The sequence below is a fragment of the Tenrec ecaudatus genome, chromosome 1 (assembly GCF_050624435.1).
Source record: "Tenrec ecaudatus isolate mTenEca1 chromosome 1, mTenEca1.hap1, whole genome shotgun sequence".
Classification (NCBI taxonomy): Eukaryota; Metazoa; Chordata; class Mammalia; order Afrosoricida; family Tenrecidae; genus Tenrec; species Tenrec ecaudatus.
The window spans coordinates 221695015-221715331 of NC_134530.1; the positions used below are offsets into that span (position 1 = coordinate 221695015).

Consider the following 20317-nt stretch of genomic DNA (forward strand, 5'->3'; position numbering starts at 1 on the left):
ATATAGTTGAGATGAATCAGTTCTTTTTGGTACAGTGACTCTGTGCATTCCTTCCATCTTTTTTTTATATTTCCTGTAATATTCAGTATTTTGGTCATGGAATCCCTCAACAGTGTTACAAGCTAAGGCTTGAATTTTTAATTCAGTTTGTGTTAGTCTGGGTAAACTAGAGAAACAAATTCATAGACAGTCATATGTTTATATAAAGTGTAATTGTACATTAAGAAAACATCCCAACCCAGTCCAGATCAAGTCCATAATTCCAATATTAGCCCATATGTTCAGTACCAATCTATAAATTCCTTTTCAGATTCATGCAACACATGTAATGGCACTGAATACAGGAAGAGCACAGGCCAGTGGGTGGAAAGTCTTATGGATCCAGTGGCAGTAGAAGCATCTCAACATTGGCAGGGGTCTCCATGTGGCTCCTCCAGCTCCAGAACTCTAATGTAGCTCCATGTGTCTTGTCAGCAGGAATGTCTCACAGGGAGTGAGCCTGTATTTGGTCTCTAGTGAATTATTTATCTCTGTTTTTGCACCTCCCAAATGAGGTCATCAAGTTGCGACCTGATTGACAGGCAAGACTCCCCCCTTCACAAGTTGACAGGAGATTATGTAACTGCCACATAGTTCTTTCAGCATGATTAACATGCACTTCGTTTTTTGTTTGTTTTTTTTGGTGGGGGGGGGCGGCTCTCTAACGTAAGGTCGTGGCACACTTCATCATAATACTCTTTTCTCGAACTGCCCTTTGGAATATTCTGCTGAGCTCTTTCCATCATTTATTCCTTTTGCTTCAGCCACTCTATGTTCAAGAACAAGTTTCAAAGTCTCTTTTGACATAGACTTTTTCTGTCTTTTGAAGACTCTTTTGCTTTCTTCATGTATAATGTTCTTAATGACACCCCACAGCTGGTCAGGTCTTCTGTCAATAGGGTTCAATGTATCATTCCCAAGGTGTTCTCTAAATTCAAATGAGAGACACTCCAGGTTGGATTTGGCCTCTGGTAGATTTATTTTCATTTTCTTCAGCTTCAATCTGAACTTGAGTGTGAACAATTGAAAGTCTGTTCCACAGTTAGCCCTGGGTCTTGTTTTGGCTGAAAATATTGAACTTCATCCTTGTGTCTTCTCACAGACGTAGTCAGCTTGATTCCTGTGTATCTCATCTGGTGAAGTCTTGATGTATAATTGCTGTTGATGTTTTTCAGAAAAAAAGTATTTTCAAGTTGTTGATCTTGCAAAATTCTATCACGTAATTTCCAATTTTGCTTCTATCACCAAGACCATATTTTCTAATGGCTAATCTTTCCTCTTTGTTTCCAATGTTTACATTCCAATCACCAGTGATTACCCATGAATCTTGATTGCATGTTTAATCAATTTCAGACTGAAGAACTTGGTAGAATTTTTCAATTTCTTCATCACTAGCTTTAGCTGTTGGTGCCTAAATGTGAATAAGTTGTATTAACTGGACTTCCTTGTAGAAGTGCAGCTATTATCCTACCACAGACAACAGTGTACTTCAAGGTAGAGCTTCACGGTTTCTTTCTGATGGGGAATGCCCGTGCCATTCCTCTTGAATTCGTCATTCTCTGCCTAGGAAACCATATGATTATCGGTCTCAATACCAGGCCACTTCAGCTCACTAATGCTACGATATGGATCTTCATGCATTCGTTTTACTTTTGGTGACTTCTTTTTCCTAGAATCATCCTGAATACGTTCTATGTTACAACTAGTAGTGTATGTTTGTGGCTGTTTCTTGTCATTTTGAATCCTGCTCCATCAGCAAATGCAAGTGCAGAAAGCGTTACTCTATTGTGTTTGACTCTACCTTGAGGAGGCAGCACTTCCCTATTCATATTGAGTGCCTTCTAATCTGAGGGGCTCATCTTCTGGCAATAGGCGGATAATGAGCCATTGCTAGCCATACATCTCTCAGTAGCAAATCAGACGTGGAGAGCCCATGCCTTCTTCATTGTCTGTTCTTAGTCTGAAAATGCAGCTGAAACCTGTTCACCTTGGGTGACTTCCTTGTTATTTGAGCTATCAGTGACATAGGGCCCAGCCTAAGCCAAGCTACGTTGACCTCCTCCCCAGAAGAATGTAATACAGAGGACAGCACTGAAGATACAGCCTGGGGAGAGAGGCAAGTCTGTCCAGACCACACAGGGAGAGAGAGGGAGGGAGATGGAGAGGGAAGGAGGGAGGGAGGGAGAGAAAACCTCATCACAGCCCACCTAGTCCCAGGGATACTTACTCAGGGCAGCCAATGCACAGAAAGGATCATAGGGTTGGCCCCACTATAAGACAAGACATTCTTCACTGACCCATAGAGCTACAGGGGACAGCACTGAAGACACTCTATGGAAGGTGTGCTTGGTTTGCCCCACACACAGCGGGGGGAAACACAGAGTGTAACAGGGCAGCAAGGGGAACAAAGTAACAAAGTCCCCAAGGAATCCTGAAAATAGACTTCTGACTTGGGGGACAGGGGTTGGCACCTCATCAGACCCAATTGGAAAACACTCATAAGGGTCAGCAGAGAGACCTCAACTGTCTAGGGTTTTTCTTTGCTTTCTTTTTATTTTGCTCTATGTCTATCTATATAAGATGGGCAGGACAAACAATTCTGCGGAGAAAACAATGGGACCAGCAGTCCTGGGAGGACATGGGAGAGGAGGGGGCAAAGAGGGGGAGTGGGGAGCCAACAAACTCAGGGATACGGGAACAACAAGAGATATAAAAATGATGGTGAGGAGGTCAGGTGAAGTTCGAGCAAGTGCAATGAATCCAAGAGGAATTACTGAGAGCCAACTGGAGGGTGATCATCATAGTGAGATAAGAGAAAGGTGAAAGGAAATAGAGGAAGGAAGAAGGAAGCAAAAGCTATTTATAGAGCTATAGCTACAGACATGTATATACAAAAATATATTAATTTATAATGAAAGGGATAAAGGTCAATGTACATATATTTATGTGCTAAGTATTAAGATAGCAAATGGACTTTGGGTCTCTACTCAAGGCCTCCCTAAACACATGAACAGTTTGTTCTAATAACCTGGCACTCTGTGATATTGACCTTGTCAACATGATCACTGAAGACAAAATGGGTGCATAAGCAAATATGGTGAAGAAAGTGGATGGTGCCCGGCTATCAAAAGATAGACTGGGGTCTTAAAAAAAAAGGCTTGAAGTTAAATAAGCAGTCATCTAGCAGGGAAGAAAATAAGCCCATATGGAATAAGCACACCAGCCTGTGTGATTACAAGGTGTCTATGGGATCAGGTATCAAGCATCAAAAGATCCAAAACAAACAATTATATCGATGTGAAAGAGGGGGGTTGGAGTGGAGACCCCAAGCCCATCTGTAGACAATTGGTCATTCCCCCACAGAAGGGTTACAAGGAAGGGGCAATTCAACCAGAGTTCAGTATAGCACCGATGAAACACACATCATTCCTCTAGAGTCCTGAATGCTTCTTCCCACGCCCCACACCCCACCCCTATCATGACCCAGTTCTACCTTACAAATTCAGCTAGACCGGAATACACACATTGGTACAGATAAGAGCTCTCAACACATGGACTTCAGGACAGATAAAACCCTCAAGACCAGTAGTGGGAGTAGTGATATCATGAGGGAAGGGGATTGGTGGTGGGGAACCCATCACAAGGTTGGATATATAGACCCCCTGGGGGATGAATAATAGAAATGAGGGTAAAAGAAGGCAATGGACAGTATAAGACATGAAATAACAACAATATATAATTGAGCAAAGATTCACAAGGATGGAAAGGTGGAGGAGGGAGGGGGAAATGAAGAGCTAAGGCTCTAGTAGAAAGCACCAATGAAACACACAACTTTCCTCTAGCCACTGTCATGATGTCAATTCTACCTTACAAAACGAATTAGACCAGAGCATGTACACAGCTGCAGATACGAGCCTGAAACATAAGGAACCCAGGATAGATTAAACCCCTCAGGACCAACAAGGAGAGTAGAGATACCAGGATGATTAGGGGAGAGTTGGGGAGAAAGGGGGAATCAATCACAAGGATCAATCTAGAACTCCCTCCCAGGGGGATGAATAACAGAAGAGTGGGTGAGGGGCAACAGATTATGTAAGAAATGGACAAAATAATCTATAATTTATCAAGGGTTCGTGAGGGAGGTCAGGCAGGGGAGGGAGGGGGAAGAAATGGGGAGCTGATATCAAGAGTTCGAGTGGGAAGAGAATGCTTTGAAAATGATGAAGGCAGCATATGTGCACATGTGCTTGACACACTGGATGAATGTATGGATTGTAGTAAGAGACGTAAGAGCCCCCGATAAAAGTATTTTGGGAAAAAAAAGGGAAATGTTTTGGAAATGTTGATGACAACATATGTACAAGTTTGCTTAATATAATTGAATGATGGGTTGTTATGAGACTTGTAAAAGCCCCCCAGTAAAATGATTAATAATTTTTTTACAAAAGAAAGAAAAATCAGTGACATGACTTCCAGCATCACAACAAGCCACCACAGGACAACAAAGAGTGATAAATGTGACCGATGGAATGGGTAGTCAAGGAGTGTCCTCTACAAGACTAAGTCATAAAAAGGCACTTCAGCGTGTGTCTTGGTCTCCCTCGGTCTCTCTCATGCTCTCTCGTCGTTATTTTGGAGGAAGTCAACTGACCATGTTCTGAGGGGTGTGGACCATATGGTGAAAACTGAAGGTGTTCAGTCAACAGCTATGTAAGTGATGCACTTAGAAAGAGACCCTTCATCTTCAGTCAAGCCTTCAGGATACTTGCAGACAAGGCCGACAACTTGATTGCAATCCACAATGAGATTCTAGGTGGTTAGCTAGAGCCACCCAGCTGAACTGCTTCCAAATTCTTGACCTAAAGAGACTGTAAAGTAATAACTAATGTTTTAAGCCACTAAATCTTGGAGGTAATTTGTTATGTAACATAGATAACTAATATGGAGTCCTGGTGGTGTAGTAGTTACAAGTTGGGCTGCGGTCCACATGGTTGACAGTTCAAAACCACTAGTAGATCCACAGGAGGAAGACTGGGTTTTCTATTCCTGTAAAGGGTTGTGGTTTCAGAAATCCACAGAGCGTCGTTATGAGTCAATATTGACTAGATAGCAATGAGTACAGATAACTAATACACTTAGTGAAAAGGTAAGCACCTCTGTCAAAGATATACTCAATAAATCAATAACAGAAAAATGAAACCTGTGGCATTTACATGCTCTACTGTCTATGAATTTCTCTAGTTTACCCAGACTAACACAAAACCTTAGTGTTTATGTATCTAAGAAGTATGCTAGCTGATATCCCAAAGTTGACAACAATCCTGTAAGAGTCATGGCATTACCAAGAATACAGGAGCACTGGGGTTGCAGTGGATTAAACACCACAATTGCTAACCAAAAGTTGTGAAGTTGAAATAAATTTTTCTAAATTGTGATTAGCAAAAACATTTTTATTAAAAGTGCTAGAGGAAAGAATATTTTCTTTTTATTCTCTTTATAGATATTATAAAGTTATTACCATATGAAAAAACAAAGATTACAGAAGCAAATTTCCTTCTTTAAGTCTAAATAACTATTCATTTGTTTTTCTTTGCTTCAACAAACAGAAAGTTATTTTCTGATAGTTCAAAAGCGTCTGAATTGAGAGCATTGGCTCTGTGGGAAGCCTTTCTGTGTGGGTTCTCTCTCTTGGGGGGAAGATCCTGGTCTCTTTAGTTTTCATTCCTTGGTGATCATGGTGATCTTTATGTGGTATGACATCTAGCTTTCCTTAGCTCTGCTTACTTGCTCACTTGTTAACCTGTTCTTCTAAATCTTTGGAAAATGTATTCATTTTGCTGCTGTTTTTTAAACAATGCACAGAAAACCATAACCAACCCAACAACCATTCTCTCTCTTTTTTCCTGAGTTGTTCCTTCTCCATTGACATAACTTCAGTGTCCCCTAGAGTTCTTATCTAATCTTTCAAGTTGTTGTTCTCACTTTGATCCCAAAGCTTATAAGAGCACAATGCTCAAAACAGCCATGTTTTACTGGTTATGTTTAAACTATTGCTTAGTTTTAAGGAGATTGCCTTGGACTGTATTCTCTAGAGAAGCAAAACCAATGCAGCTTGGGGCTGTACATAGAAACATTCATGTCAAGACAGTGACTCACACAGTTGGAGAACGTGGCAAGTCTAAGTCCAGGCAGGTCCTAAGTCTATGGGTTAGATGTTAGGCTGGAGGTGTTGCCTAATTCAAGTTGCTGTTGGGGACGATGAACCCAAGATAAAAGGGAGGAAGATGATACGCTGGTGGCTGCAGAGGTGAATAAATCCAAGGTTGGCAGATCACATGGCAAGGCACTGCTGACTCCCAGGATCCGCAGGCAATATGGCAGACCATTGGCTCAACTCTAAAGCACCAAAGGTGGGTGAGCCAGAGGCAGGATCCAGACCCAGGAAGAAGCAAGCAACCTTTTCCACAGCACCTAATTATACTGAAAGCAGGTCATGCCCCCAAAGAAATGCGCTTTCAATTCATTACATTAGGGCTGTCAGCATAAGGATATAGCATCCCATCCCAATCTTCTTACAAATGATTGACTGTTCATAGTAGATCCCATTATGGAGGCAATAACATTGTGTTAGGCCATATTGTGGGGATTATTAGGTCTTAGTCACCAAATCACTGAGAATCCTGGCTTAGCTAACTAGACATAAAACTTAATTACCATACGACTTCTGGGGATGTTGCTAGATTGAGGTTTACAAACAATCTCAGGACAATAGTTTCAGGCGTTCATTCAACCTTCATTGCTCAAGAAATCTGGAGTTCATGAGAATTTGAATTCTGTTCTTCACTTTCCCCCTTTTGATCAGAATTCTTCTATAAAATCTTTGACCAAAATGTTCTGTATTGATAGCCTGGTACCATCCAGCTCTTTTGGCCTCATGACAAAGTAGCCAGTTATTCATGGAAGCAATTAGATACACATGTCATATGAACGGAAACTAAAAAAAAAAAAAGAAAAGAAAAATGGAATTGTTTTTCATAGCTAGGTATTTTTTTTTTACAAAACATTATCACCTTCAAAGTTCTCTCCATTATACTTTATACATTTGTCAAATCTGCTACTCTATTCTTAAAAACACTTTTCAAACTCATCTGTTTGGATGGCTGACAGCACTTCTCTTGTGTTTTCTTCACCTTTTCTATCTTGTCAAATCTCTGTTCTTTCATGTCCCTCTTCATTGGAGGAAACCAAAAGAAGTTGCATGGAGCGAGTTCAGGTGAGTAAGGTGCATGGGGCATGAGAGGCATGCTGTTTTTGTCAAAAACTGGTGCATTGAGATGGCTGTGTGAGCAGATACATTGTTGTGGTAGCAAAACCAGTCCCCCATCTGCCACAAATCAAGCCTTTTTTTGTTGCACACTGTTATGCAATCCTTTCAGAACCTCTAACTAGAAAGCTTGAGTAATAGAGCTGGCGGAACAAACTCCAAATGCACTATCCCCCTCACATAAAAAAAAAACAAATGAGCATCGTCTTGATCTTTGATTTCACTTGACCAGCTTTTGGGGAATGAGGTGACAATGGCTTCTTCCACTGGCTTGATTAATATTTGCTTTCAGAACAGCACCATTTCTCGTCACCAGTAATGACTCTGGGAAAAACCCGCCGGGGTCCCTTTGGAGCTGTTCGTTCAAAGCACAGCATGCTTCGATTTGATGTTCTTTCTCCGGGTCAGTCAGAACCCAAGGCAAACATTTCACAGCAGCACTTCTCATCCCCAAATCAACTGTCAAAATTCACTCAACAGAGCTCCAAGAGTTTAGATGATGTCCCCACCTCTTCAATGGCCTGTTGTCAGTCTTCAAGCACAAGTGCAAGTTGACAGACATCTAGAATGAGGTTTGTCATCAATCAATACTGCACATTTTCACAGCCACAGTGTTTTCTTAAATTGACCATCATAAAAAAACGAGGTTCAAGCAAAACTGCTTTATGAAAAAAATTCACTGCGACCAGAGAGAATCTCCCCAGGTGATGCCACTGGATACACTAACTCAGAATTACTCAATGCTCACCTAGCGGGAAAATGTGCTACTATGAAATCTTCGTTTTGTGTGTGTGTGTGTGGGGGGTACCCCTACCTCCACCTATTCTTGACTCTGCTGTGCTTTTGATTTTTTATTTTAAGCATTTATTGTGGTTTGGGAGGACGCTTACTGAGCAAATTAGTTTCCCATTCAACAATTTATACATATTTTCTGCTCTTTTTGATTGAGCATTTTCTCTGTTTTACTTTGTTGTTGGTGATGGTAGTTTTTGTATGTTTTCCTGTTATGAAATCTAGGGTAGATTCATCTAGAGAGACAGAAAGTGGATTAATGGCTTCTTGGGAGGAGTAGGGTAGGAGAGGTTGGGAAGGTAACACCAGTGAGTACAAGAAAGAAGAGGATGTTCTAAAACTGACTTTGGTGATGATTGAACAACCTCTTAATATGATTGAACTATTAGATTCTATACGATGTGAATTACATGCCAATAAAACTGTTAAAATTATCCCTATTAATTTCCATGTTCCCAATTCAAAAATTTAAACAAAACTTATTGAATGTAAATGTACATAAAACTCAAACCAAGTTTATAATATTAATATCTATTTTAAGTTTAACTCAAAACAGAGAAGCCAATCCTCAGACTATGAAGGGTGATGGTACTTGAAAGATGTCATAATTATTGTTAGAAAACATTGAGTCTCAGCTTCATTTCACAATAACTTTATGTGTAAGAGAGAAAAATGTTTCTTGAGCCTGCACCATCTTTACAATTGTTATGTTTGAGCCAATGGTACAAACCTCTCAGAAATAAATTCCACTTCTTTTCTAAAAAAGGAGGATCCCATCATGGGAGTGATTCTCTAGTGTTAGACCACATCATGGGAGAATCCTGACTTAGCCAAGTTGACACAAAGCCTAATTATCACCGGGGGTGTGGCCTACTCGGATAGGTTGACCCTCTGTGGAAGATAGCCAGCCTCCTTTTTGCTGGTTCAGATTCTGCATCTGATTCATTGAATGGCCATATTGCCTTCTGACCCTGGGAGCTATTAGTGACCTGTCATAGTGCTTATTAACCTTGAATTTATTTGACTCTACAGCCACAAGCTTGACTTTCTGACCTTGGGTTTACCTATCTCTTGCTGCTTCCTCGTTCATCTTCCTGCTTCAGATTCATCAGTTCTGGTAGCTACATGAGTCAGGAAAAGCCACAAGCTTAAAATCTGATACACAGATTTGAAGCAGACGCTTCTGCAACTGTATAAGCGACTTTCCAGATATAAACATTCTTTCTTTCTGCAGATACAGGTTGCTGGCTTTGGTTCTTTAGAGAATTCAGCCTAACCACTCATCAATGTAACAGCACTCTACCCACCACTCTGAGCCTCTCCTTTCCATTCAGCCTTCTTGCTTACCACTCCTGCCTTTTGACCTTTGTTTTTAGGCAAATGTTATCCTTTGGTTTCATATGGCTGTTCTGGGCAGCACACATGCACCTCACAAGTATTATTGTTTACTCTGTAGCAATTCAGTTCTGGTTTGAATGGTGTCTAAGGGTCAGGGGTCCCACTAATCTGTGAGATATGAAATGTGATTTATCTTTAAGATTTAAAATTCTATTCTACATTTTTCTCCCATTCTATTGTGATCCTGAGCAGAGCGGTTGGTAGAAGGATAGCCATGCCCCATCTAGTTCTTCAGGTTACTGGAGGCTGTTGTTTCAGTGGTCTATTAGTCTTCTGGACTAATTGTTTCCTTGAACTAAAACAAAAAAATTTTTTCTTTATTCCCCTTTGTTCTGGATGAGAATAGACCAATGGTCCTAAGCCCTCGAGTTTGTATAACTTAGCCCCTGTACGATCTATCTTGGCTATGTTTACGACACACAGTCGGTCAAGCCTCTCTATGCTCATGATTAAACTCTCATACGCTAGCTATCCCACATCTGGTTGGCTTCCATAGCTACCCATGTATCCAGTCATCCATTATTCGTTGTTGCCGTTATGCAATAGTATTTACCACTGTTGCCTTTTGATGTTAATAACTATTCACTTCTGTGCCTAATTTTAATTCAATAGTTTTACATTTTTATTCTCTTAGAGAGCTCTACAAAGCCTCTGCTCTCGAAGCCAAAATACACGTGACATCCTAAAGGTTCTGGCAATTATTTACTTGAGACAGAATTTCATTGAGACTTCAAAGTGGGGGTGAGGAAGGGAGAGTCTGGCATTGTGCCCTAGGGCTCGAATACTTTAACCAGTCAAGCTGATTCCAACTCATGGAGTGTGCCAAGGTAGAAAGGATTTCCACTGATTTTCTAATGGCTGATCTGTTGGAAGTAAATCTTCTAAGAGGCCTCTGAGCGGACCTGAACCTGTTACCTTTTGGCTAGCAATGGTGCATGCTAATTGTTTGCGCCACCCAGGAACTTTGAGATAGTTTATTCCCTGTTACAAATAAAAGGGTCAGTTCTCCACCCACCACATAGAATTCTATGCCTAGGTGGGGGAGGCGACCTCCATGTGTACTCGGCCCTAAGGCTTCTCCACTGCTCTAGGCTAATATCTATCCCCCTCAATGTCCCTATCACCTGATTATTTTTCTCTTCCTCCTTGGGAGAGACTAACGAAAACTGAGACAGGATAATTCCCATCAATAACTGACTGGCTGAATAAATTGGAATATAGCTTGACAATGAAGTTGGAGCTGCGAAGACCTATACGCACTGCAAGGAGGCCTGGCCGTGCAGCGATTGAGTGCGGGGCAGTGAACCAAAAGGTCAGCTGTGTGCTGTTTGAATGGATCGGATGGGCCCCTCTGGAGGAGAAAGATGTAGCAGTCTGCTTTTAGAGAAATTTCCAACCTTGAAGACCCAATGGGCAGATCTGTCATCTCCAGGACCGCTGCACGTCAGAATCTACTTGACAGCAATGGGTTTACACGCACTGGTTTGCCATTCAAAGTTGCACAGTGCTGTTTTTACTGATCCAGTGCTGCTGTCACAGGGAGGCCGGAAGGAACACACAGACATTTATTTTTCTCACAGTTAGGAGGCCAGCAGTCTGAATTTTGGGCACTGCTGGCTCTAGGGGGAAGGCCTTTGCTCTCTCTTGGTTCTGAAGGAAGAACTTAGTCTCTGTCCGCTCCTGTTCCCCAGCTGTCTTTCCATGACGGGCATCTCTCCTCCCATCTGTTTCTCTTATGCTTATTTCATCTCTTTCACATCTTAAAAGTTATTGACTCAAGATACAGCCGACACCAATGCAGTCTCAATAACCTAGCAAAGCCACTCATTCCCAAACGGGATAATACTCACAGAGAGGTGGAGATTTACAACATATTTGGGGGAGGTGGTCTAATTCAATACATCCTTTTCATTTTTAAATCAGACCAAGGGTCTGTCAAAGTTTAATTGGCTTTTCTTTTCTTTTTTTTCTTGTAAAATAATGGGGCAACTTATAATCAATGATCTGTTAGATTTGATTACTCAATAAAAAGGTAAGCATGTGTCTACTACTCTGTACTGAACACCTTGTTTATGGGTCCTCAGCCCTAGATTTGGTGAAATACGATGTAACTATAAATTACACATAGCATGACTCTCAGGTCAGGGCTGCAGTTTACAAAGCCCCATTAAAATGAAAACGCTTAGGTGCTGGGTTACCATTGTCCACTGTTGAGCCAATTTACGGCGCCCTTATAACGGAGTAAGGCTTCCGGGCAGTCAGTCTGAATGCAGAAGCAGATTTCCTCAGCTTTCTCTCTTGGAGGGGCTGGTAGGTTTGAACCACTGACCTGTTGGCTAGCAGTCCAGTGCCTAACACACCGTGCACCTTTAAAAAGCTCACTGCCAACTGAGCTGATGCCAAGGCGAGCCAGTCCATAGTACAGAACAGAACCGCCCCTTTGGGTCTCTGGGACTGGGACTGTTTGCAGAAGCAGAAAGCCCATCTATCTCCCCTGACCCGGTTCCTTTCAGATTACTAGGAACCCACTTCTGAGGCCTGGTTGACATGGCAATCACAGGTCATTGTCCTGTAAAAGTGGGGGTGGGCCAAGAATTCTAATGTTGAGGCTTCTCACCTTGACGGAGATAAAATCCCAAGTGCGAGGTAGGACCCTTCTGACTAGATAGATGCTCTTCGCTCCTGTGTCAGAGTTGACAGCCAACTGCACACGCCCGAGAGGGGAAAAGGTGCCTGGCCTCCTGTAGGGTCGCTATGAGTCCGAAACGACTCAATCGCAATGGGTTTCTATGGAGTTTATCATCCTGTATCCTTTCTAGGACGCTAACTCAGTCTCCAATCCGGGTGAAGTAAAACGTTGCTGCCACTTGCGTACATTTTTAGGAGTCACTAACTAGCCCAAGGGGATCTTGGACTCCTACTACAGCCGTGTGATAGGTATATTTAGATGCAAAAAGTTAGGATAGCCGAGTATGCTACATTTAGAGGTTATATGAACTTTAAGCAACCACTTATGTGTATTTATAATCAGGAAAAAGATTTTAAAACATTCAGTGAAGCATTATAGGATAATGCTTTTTTAAAAAAATTCCCTCTCCTCGCCCTTCACGAAATTTCTAATGAGCATGAATTACTTTCCCAGTACAAATATTCGTTTTTAAGAAAAGACATCCCCGGCTGCCTAATTTTAGTTCTTCAAATAAACATAAATGTACACATCCTTCAACACTGCATGGCATGGGAAATGTAGAAATTTATACTCGGGGTTCGACTTTTTTTTTTTTAATTTAGCTAACGCATTCGTTAGAATAAACTCAACGCCTACCATCGGGGAGATGACAGTTCCGGCGGCTCTCACATTTGTTATCTCGTCTAATTTCAAAAAGGACTTTTTGGAAAGATAGCCCCAAGAAACCGGGAGCTTTCTAAAAAACGCACTCCCGGCAGACGAGGAAGCCCGGGGCGTAGCGCCTGCCCCACCACGTGACCCTGTGACCCGAGGACGCCATCTCACGCACGGCCTCGCAGCGGGGACTACATTTCCCAGAATCCCTGAGCGTTTGCGTCGTGCTGGCACTTCGACTAGCTGGGCCTTAGAGCCGAGCCCGTAGCCGGGCGCCATCTTTGACGCTGGCAGTCTGGGATTCGTGCTGGTGTTGTTGCTGAGAGGACGGCGGGTGGCAGCGGCGCAGAAAGAAGAAAGACGTGGCAGCCAGCGGGCGCCGGGCATAGTGTCGTCGGTTCGGTAAAGTTCTGTTCTCTGGTAACTAGTCCCGTTTATTAATTCCCGGGTGGCTTGGGGCCAGGGAGGTGGGGAGAGGGCGAGGGGAGTGGCAGCGGCCTCCCCTCGCCCCCGGGTCGCGGCCTAGCCCGGGAAGTCAGAGTGTGGGTCTTTCGGCCCCGCGGCGACGACCCCCTCTCCCCACCTCCCGGCGGCCGCGCTCGCTCGCCGGGCGCGCGGAGAGCCTCGGGCTCCCGCGCACTCCTCATCTACCCTGCCCCCACCCCACTCCCCGGGCGCCTGCTCTCTCCCGGCCTGCCGCCCTCTTCCCCTCCCCCACATCCGGTGTTAGAGAAACTTGGAGCCCCGAGCACCCTCTGGAGGCACCCTGTTCCCCCGACTCCCGGAGAGGCAACTGACGCGAGACCGCTTGCTCCGGGGCAACAGTTGCGCTAGTTGTGGACCCCCGACCTCCTCCTTCCTCCCCTCCCCCCCCCACGCTGCCTAAACCCAAACTGAGTGCCGGGAGCTGAATTTACCTACTCTCGTTCCTCTCCAGGATCCCACTACTTTGGAGCTTTTTCTCAAATTCCACATCCCGAAAGCCACCGACCTCATTCCGGTACCCTACACCCCTTCCCCACCCTAATTACAGTCCCGCCCCAGCCCTCACCTTCGGAGGCCAGCGCTGCAGGGACGCTTCCGCTCTCCTTGTAGGATTGATGAACCCGGAATGAGGAGCACCCCCCAAAACTCCCCTAGTCGGTGCGGAATCTTCCCGGGGAAGCCTTGTATTGTTCGCAGCGGCCAGACCTTGGCTCAGGACCTTGAGGAGGAAAGGAGGCTGTGGACCTAGTGCTAGCGATGCTTTTTAGGGTAAATGTATGTAGGTATTGGGGGAAGGGGAGGGAAAGGCCCCCGAGCAGTGGAAGTGGTGTAAAATAAAGCCCTTATTTCATTTTTTTGCTGCTCGCATAGAGTTCAAATTGTGAGTTACTCATTTACCTCCCGTGTAGCTGCTCCAGTCTAAAAATGTCTGGATACTAAAATTGGATTAACTCTTGATGCAAACAGTAAATTTTAAAATACGGTCTGTAACCTGATTTTATCCTTTTAGTTTCAGGGCTTTTTTCTCTCGCTCTTAAGTCCCTGCCACCCACATTTTTTAAACGGTAGATTGCCTTTAAGTAAAGCCGAAAGGGCTCAGCTAGCATTTGCAGTTCGTGACCAGTATGTGGAGTCTGCTCTAACTTAGCAGAACTAACTTTTTACCGGGTTGTATTGGCTAATCACAATCCTGAATGGTCAATGTTCAATGATGCACAGTGTTCTTGTCTGAATGGAATTTCCTGAGAACATTCAATTTAGGAAGTAAGGGGAAATCAGAGCTGCTGTCATAAGGCATGGTAAAGTACACATAGAAAGAGTCGAAGGCAGATACAGTTCTTGATGAAACAGAAAAGAGCCTAGACTTAGGATTTGGAAAACCCAGCTTCTAGCTGCTGCTGACCAACCTGATGACTCTGGGGGAGTGGGCCCCCATTCTTTTTCTATAACATGAAGAGGTGGGACTGTTTGAATGCTTCAGAACTCAGAGAGTTGGAAGGGAGCTTGAAGCCCTTTAAGAAAGAGTTTGGGAATGTTCTTCACTGCTGTCACTTTTCTTCCAAAAATAGCCTGGCTTGGAAGTCATTGGTCCGGAGGGAACTTGACTCCCCATAGGAATTGGAGAAAAGGTAACCTGAGTAGAGAGGAACTGCTGTATTTCTGCTCAAGTAGGAGACCCACTACAAGATTCTGGGACAGGTTTGGGAGGCGTAAAGAGAATGAGTGTATGTACCTTAAGTGTACCCGTTTCCTCACTGTCTCCTGGCAGAAGATGCAGCACTTTTAGTGGAGCTGGGATTCTGGGATGTGTTCCTATTAATTCTAATACTGATGATGAAGATGTGGTAGAGGGAAAGATGGTGGCCGACGGAGTGGATAGAGAGGCAAAACTACCCTCGAAAAAGAAGAGAAAGAAGGGTTTGCGAATTAAAGGAAAACGCCGCCGGAAAAAATTGCTCCTTGCCAAAAAATTTAGCAAGGATTTAGGACCTGGGAGGCCCAGCGCAGATGCTCCTGCATTGTTAGCTTCTGGTGCCCATGAACAGGATGAAGAAAGTCTTTTTGAAGGCAACATAGAAAAACAGATCTACCTGCCTAGTACCAGAGCCAAGACCTCAATTGTATGGCATTTCTTTCATGTTGACCCCCAATACACCTGGCGAGCTATTTGCAACCTCTGTGAAAAAAGTGTCAGCCGGGGTAAGCCCGGCAGCCATCTTGGCACCTCAACCCTTCAGCGGCATCTGCAGGCGAGGCACTCACCTCACTGGACCAGGGCCAACAAGTTTGGGGTCACTAGTGGGGAGGACGATTTTTCCTTGGATGTGCCTTTATCTCCCTCTTCCCCTGGAAGCAATGGAAGCTTCGAATATATCCCTACTGACCCTTTAGATGATAACAGGATGAGTAAGAAACGGGATAAATCAGCATCTGATGCCCTGCGGGCCGAGCGAGGGCGGTTCCTCATCAAAAGTAACATTGTCAAGCATGCCTTAATTCCTGGCACAAGAGCCAAGACATCTGCAGTCTGGAATTTTTTCTACACCGATCCTCAGCACATCTCAAGAGCTGTGTGTAATATATGTAAACGAAGTGTGAGCCGGGGTCGTCCAGGATCCCACTTGGGGACATCAACACTTCAGCGACACCTCCAGGCCACACATCCAATCCACTGGGCTGTTGCCAACAAAGACAGCGGTGCTGGTGGAGATGGATTAGATGAAGCCGAGACTGAGCGAAGTGATCTCTTGAGTGATCCTCTGCATGGAGACAAGTCTACAGGCAGCCAAGATTTAACAGCTGAGGATCTCAGTGACTCTGATTCAGATGGCCCTCCTGTATTAGAGGTTGAGAATAGAAGATCTGAGAGTCCCATACCTGCTGGGGAGCATGACAGTTTAATGAATGCACAGGAGAGGGAAAGAATGTACTGTGAAAATCCAGTCTCAAGTCAAATTAGTCAAGCAATTATTCAGATGATTGTAGAGGACATGCATCCTTACAACTACTTCTCAACTCCAGCCTTTCAGAGGTTCATGCAGATTGTGGCCCCGGACTATAGGTTGCCATCAGAGACCTACTTCTTCACTAAGGCTGTACCTCGGTTATATGATTGGGTCAGAGAAAAAATTTTCTTAACTTTGGAGAATGTACAAAGCCAAAAGATCCATCTAACTGTTGACCTCTGGACCCATGACCCAACCACCGACTATTTCATTGTGACTGTACACTGGGTCTCATTGGAAACAGTACCTTCTAATAACAGCAGGCTCCCAAACTTGAGAAGATGGGCAGTGCTGTGTGTGACAGGCTTGGCCAAAGACTGTTTGATAACCAACATTTTACAAGAATTAAATGACCAGATTGGTCTGTGGCTTTCTCCAAATTTCCTCATTCCTAGCTTGATTGTAGCTGACAATTCCTCTGGTGTGGTACATGCAGTCAAAGACGGTGGCTTCACCCACGTCCCGTGCTTCCTGCACTGTTTAAATGCAGTCATTCAGGAGTTCTTCAGTGAGCACAAAAGCATTGAGAATATGTTAGTAGCTGCTCGAAAAACCTGCCATCATTTCAGTCATTCCGTCAAAGCTCGTCAAATACTGCAGGAGTTCCAAAACGACCACCAGCTCCCATGGAAGAATTTGAAGCAGGATGAAAGTGGCCATTGGGTTTCTACCTTTTATATGTTACGATGGCTTCTGGACCATTGCTACTCAGTTCACCATAGTCTTGGCAGAGCCAGTGGAGTCGTGCTCACCTCCCTCCAGTGGACTCTGATGACTCACGTCTGTGACATCCTTAAGCCATTTGAGGAGGCCACGCAGCAAGTGAGTGTGAAGACCACAGGCTTGAATCAGGTGCTACCTTTGATCCATCATCTGCTCCTCTCCCTGCAGAAACTCAGAGAAGATTTTCAAGTTCGAGGTATTGCCCAAGCCCTCAATCTGGTAGACAGTTTGTCTCTGAAACTTGAAACTGACAGCCTACTAAGTGCCATGCTCAAATCCAAACCCTGTGTCTTGGCTACTTTGTTAGACCCTTGCTTTAAAAACAGTTTGGAAGACTTTTTCCCTCAAGGTGCTGACTTAGAAACTTACAAGCAAATCCTTGCAGAAGAGGTTTGTAGCTACATGGAATCGTCGCCAGAGGTCTGCCATATTGCAGCTTCAGAAGCTTCGGGTCCCTCCACAACAAGCGGAGCGGATTCCTTTACCTCATCACTAAAAGAAGGGCCCTCCAGTTCCGGCTCCAGTAACAGTTCACCTGCATTTACTGTTGCCATAGGGAGCAAAGGCTTCATGTTTCCTTCTGCACTCGCAGTGGTGGATGAATACTTCAGAGAGAAGTATTCCGAAATCTCAGGAGACCGTGACCCTTTGACTTACTGGCAGAAGAAAGTGAGCATATGGCCGGCTCTGACCCATGTTGCTGTGCAGTACCTGAGCTGCCCCATGTGTAGTTGGCAAGCCGAATGCAGCTTTACTGCAAATAGTCACTTTCATCCACAGCAGAGCGTGAGCTTGGACTTTGACAACATAGAACAGCTCATGTTCCTGAAAATGAACTTGAAAAATGTTAACTATGATTATTCCACATTGGTTCTGAGTTGGGATCCTGAGAATGAAGTGGTTCAAGGCAATGAAAAAGAAATAATATCTTAATTTCTTTTTCCTTTTTCCATTTAAAATGAGCAATTTTTTGCTATCTTAGTGTGTCCTAATTGCTATAGTTGTTATATATAGTCATACTAATTAATCTATAAACAACAAATCTGGGGAAACCTGAAAACAAAAGGGCTGAAAACTCAGAAGCAAGATAATTTTGCTAAAATGAAGATTACAGATTTCACTGTAGTAATTCTATATAGCTGGCACTTGAAATTTTGTGTATCAGTTGAGGGAGGAAAGATAAATTTTTATTTTAACTGGAAAAATGTTAGTGCAGCATTGAAAGGCCTTACACTTCTTTCTGGCTGTTAGATTGACCTAGTAGTGATTGGTTTGAAGTGAAAATTTCCCCCAATGTGGGGAGTGTGATTCTTGTGCACCAAAAGAGTGAGAGTAAAATATACTAAGCTGCTAATCGAAAGGTCGGTGGTTTGAACCCACCAGCTGCTCTGAGGGAGAAAAGATGTGGCAGTCCACTTCCATGAGGATGACAGCCTTGGGAACCAACCCAGTGGGGCAGTTCCACTCTGTTCTGTAGGGTCACTGAGTTGGAACAGACTTGACGGCAATGGGTGTGTTTGTTTTTATTTTTAAAAACTGATGCTTACAACTTGGCAAAAAGAAAACCCATGAAATTGTTTTATATTTGGAAATTTCTAAATGCCTCCTCATACTGGTCAGTTTTGTAATTTGAATTTAGTGTGATTGAGTTACCCTGTGTATTTAGGATTGGATCGGTATAAAACTGGGAAACATTTAGAAAACAGTAAGAAAATGGGTTTTTATTCTTTGAGTTTCCTTTTTTATAATCTTGTTGCAATAGAGTACAATTATATAATTGTATAATTCTTGGGTAAATTACATAATACCAAGCTTATAATAGATGGAAAAAACTGAATGGGAACTGGAATGTAAATTCCATGAATGTCCTTTACAAACTCAGTATGCATCTCTCAGAGAATATTTCTCTAATTTGAAGTGATCTTAAGCATCCTCTCTCTCTTTTTTTTTTTTTTTTTAAAATTTATCGAATGACCCACAACACTGTATTCTGAGGTACCTTTGAGATTGTTTTGGCTTCTGTGTTCTTAACGCAAACAAAGCAGTCCGTGTTTTCATATGTTAGGAACCAGTGCCTCACTGGTGAAGTGAGGGAGTGGATCCCAGTGACCTCTAAGGTCACTTGCCCGCTCCCTTATGTATGTCTCAGCCAGAAAAAAAATGATGACTTTTAGTAAAAGTCGTATGAAACGTTTCAGACTGAATTAACTAATGTAAGATCCCAATTTTTCCTTTTTTTCATTTTAGATTTGGGGATATTCCCTGCCCAAAAAATTCCTGGAATATTGACTAGTATTAAGTGTGAGTAAAAGGTGTCCACTTTTTAACATTTTTGATTTTAGTTTTGTCTTGGATAGTATTGGGCAAGAATTAGCCTAGAAATTATGTAGTGTTGATTACTTGAGAATCCAAATTGCTTTGTTACTGGGCTGGTTTCAAATTTTAGAACTCATTTTATATATCAACATAGTTTTTGTGGGTTTTTCCTTTTTGTTTGCTTTTTGAAATTCTAAAATGGTAATTGTACCATTGTGAAATGCAATTTCAGCTCCAAAAGTTCACCCTTGAGTAGTTGAAGTAAACGATGATTGATTACATCTTTAACAGTAGCCATTAGTAATCAAGAATTTGGAAGAAGCCTGCAGAAGTAAGCCTTTGTAGGGCCAATGTTGAATGTCATCGTCAGTGACGTTGGTGTTCGTATAAAAGGAAAAATGCTCCCTTAGAGAAAACTTTCAGTGTCCCAGTGCCAGTTCAGGATGGCTGTGATGCTGCTCTGCCCTCTACAGCGTGCTGCGCCTTTCTCTAGTTACTCGGGAACTCTACGTTGCTACCTTTCCTGGTTAACACTCCCTGAAGACGGTATTGATGATACTATACATACATGTTATACACATTCATATTATGTTTAAGGATTTCCCTGCATCTTTGTTTTGTTGGCTGGGCAAAATTTGATCATTTGATAGAGAAGTGAGTTCACTATTTTTATAATGAACCCAATTCTAAAGGCTTTTATAGTGCATTTTGAAAGGGAAACATACCAAGTGTTTTATTTCTATACATTTGTGTATATGTGACTGTGTATAAGCCAGTTAGTATCTGCGTGTATATATATTATATACATAAGACACTATATTTTTACATACCAGTATGCTTTTATTATACAGATAATAAAGATGGGGGAAGGTTTCTGTTTTTTTTTTTCTT

General features: G+C 43.0%; 2 protein-coding genes across 14 annotated transcripts in view; both read left to right on the plus strand.

Moving 5' to 3' along the window:
* The first annotated feature begins 13164 nt into the window (after positions 1 to 13164).
* Positions 13165 to 20317, plus strand: part of ZC3H11A (zinc finger CCCH-type containing 11A) — a 46488-nt gene continuing 39335 nt past the window's right edge. For 2 of the 13 annotated variants that reach the window (XM_075529152.1, XM_075529162.1), the window contains exons 1-2: positions 13221 to 13298; positions 19358 to 19411. The gene's annotated coding sequence lies outside the window, so the exon portion shown is untranslated. Of the gene's footprint in view, positions 13317 to 14065; positions 14151 to 19357; positions 19412 to 20317 lie in introns of those variants that run through there. The other 11 variants (XM_075529144.1, XM_075529157.1, XM_075529140.1 and 8 more) reach the window with 7 other exon arrangements.
* On the plus strand, positions 19409 to 20316 carry LOC142424111 (uncharacterized). Its single transcript, XM_075529171.1, has one exon. The coding sequence runs from the start codon at positions 19870 to 19872 to the stop codon at positions 20020 to 20022; it is 153 nt and encodes a 50-aa protein (XP_075385286.1). The 5' UTR covers positions 19409 to 19869; the 3' UTR covers positions 20023 to 20316.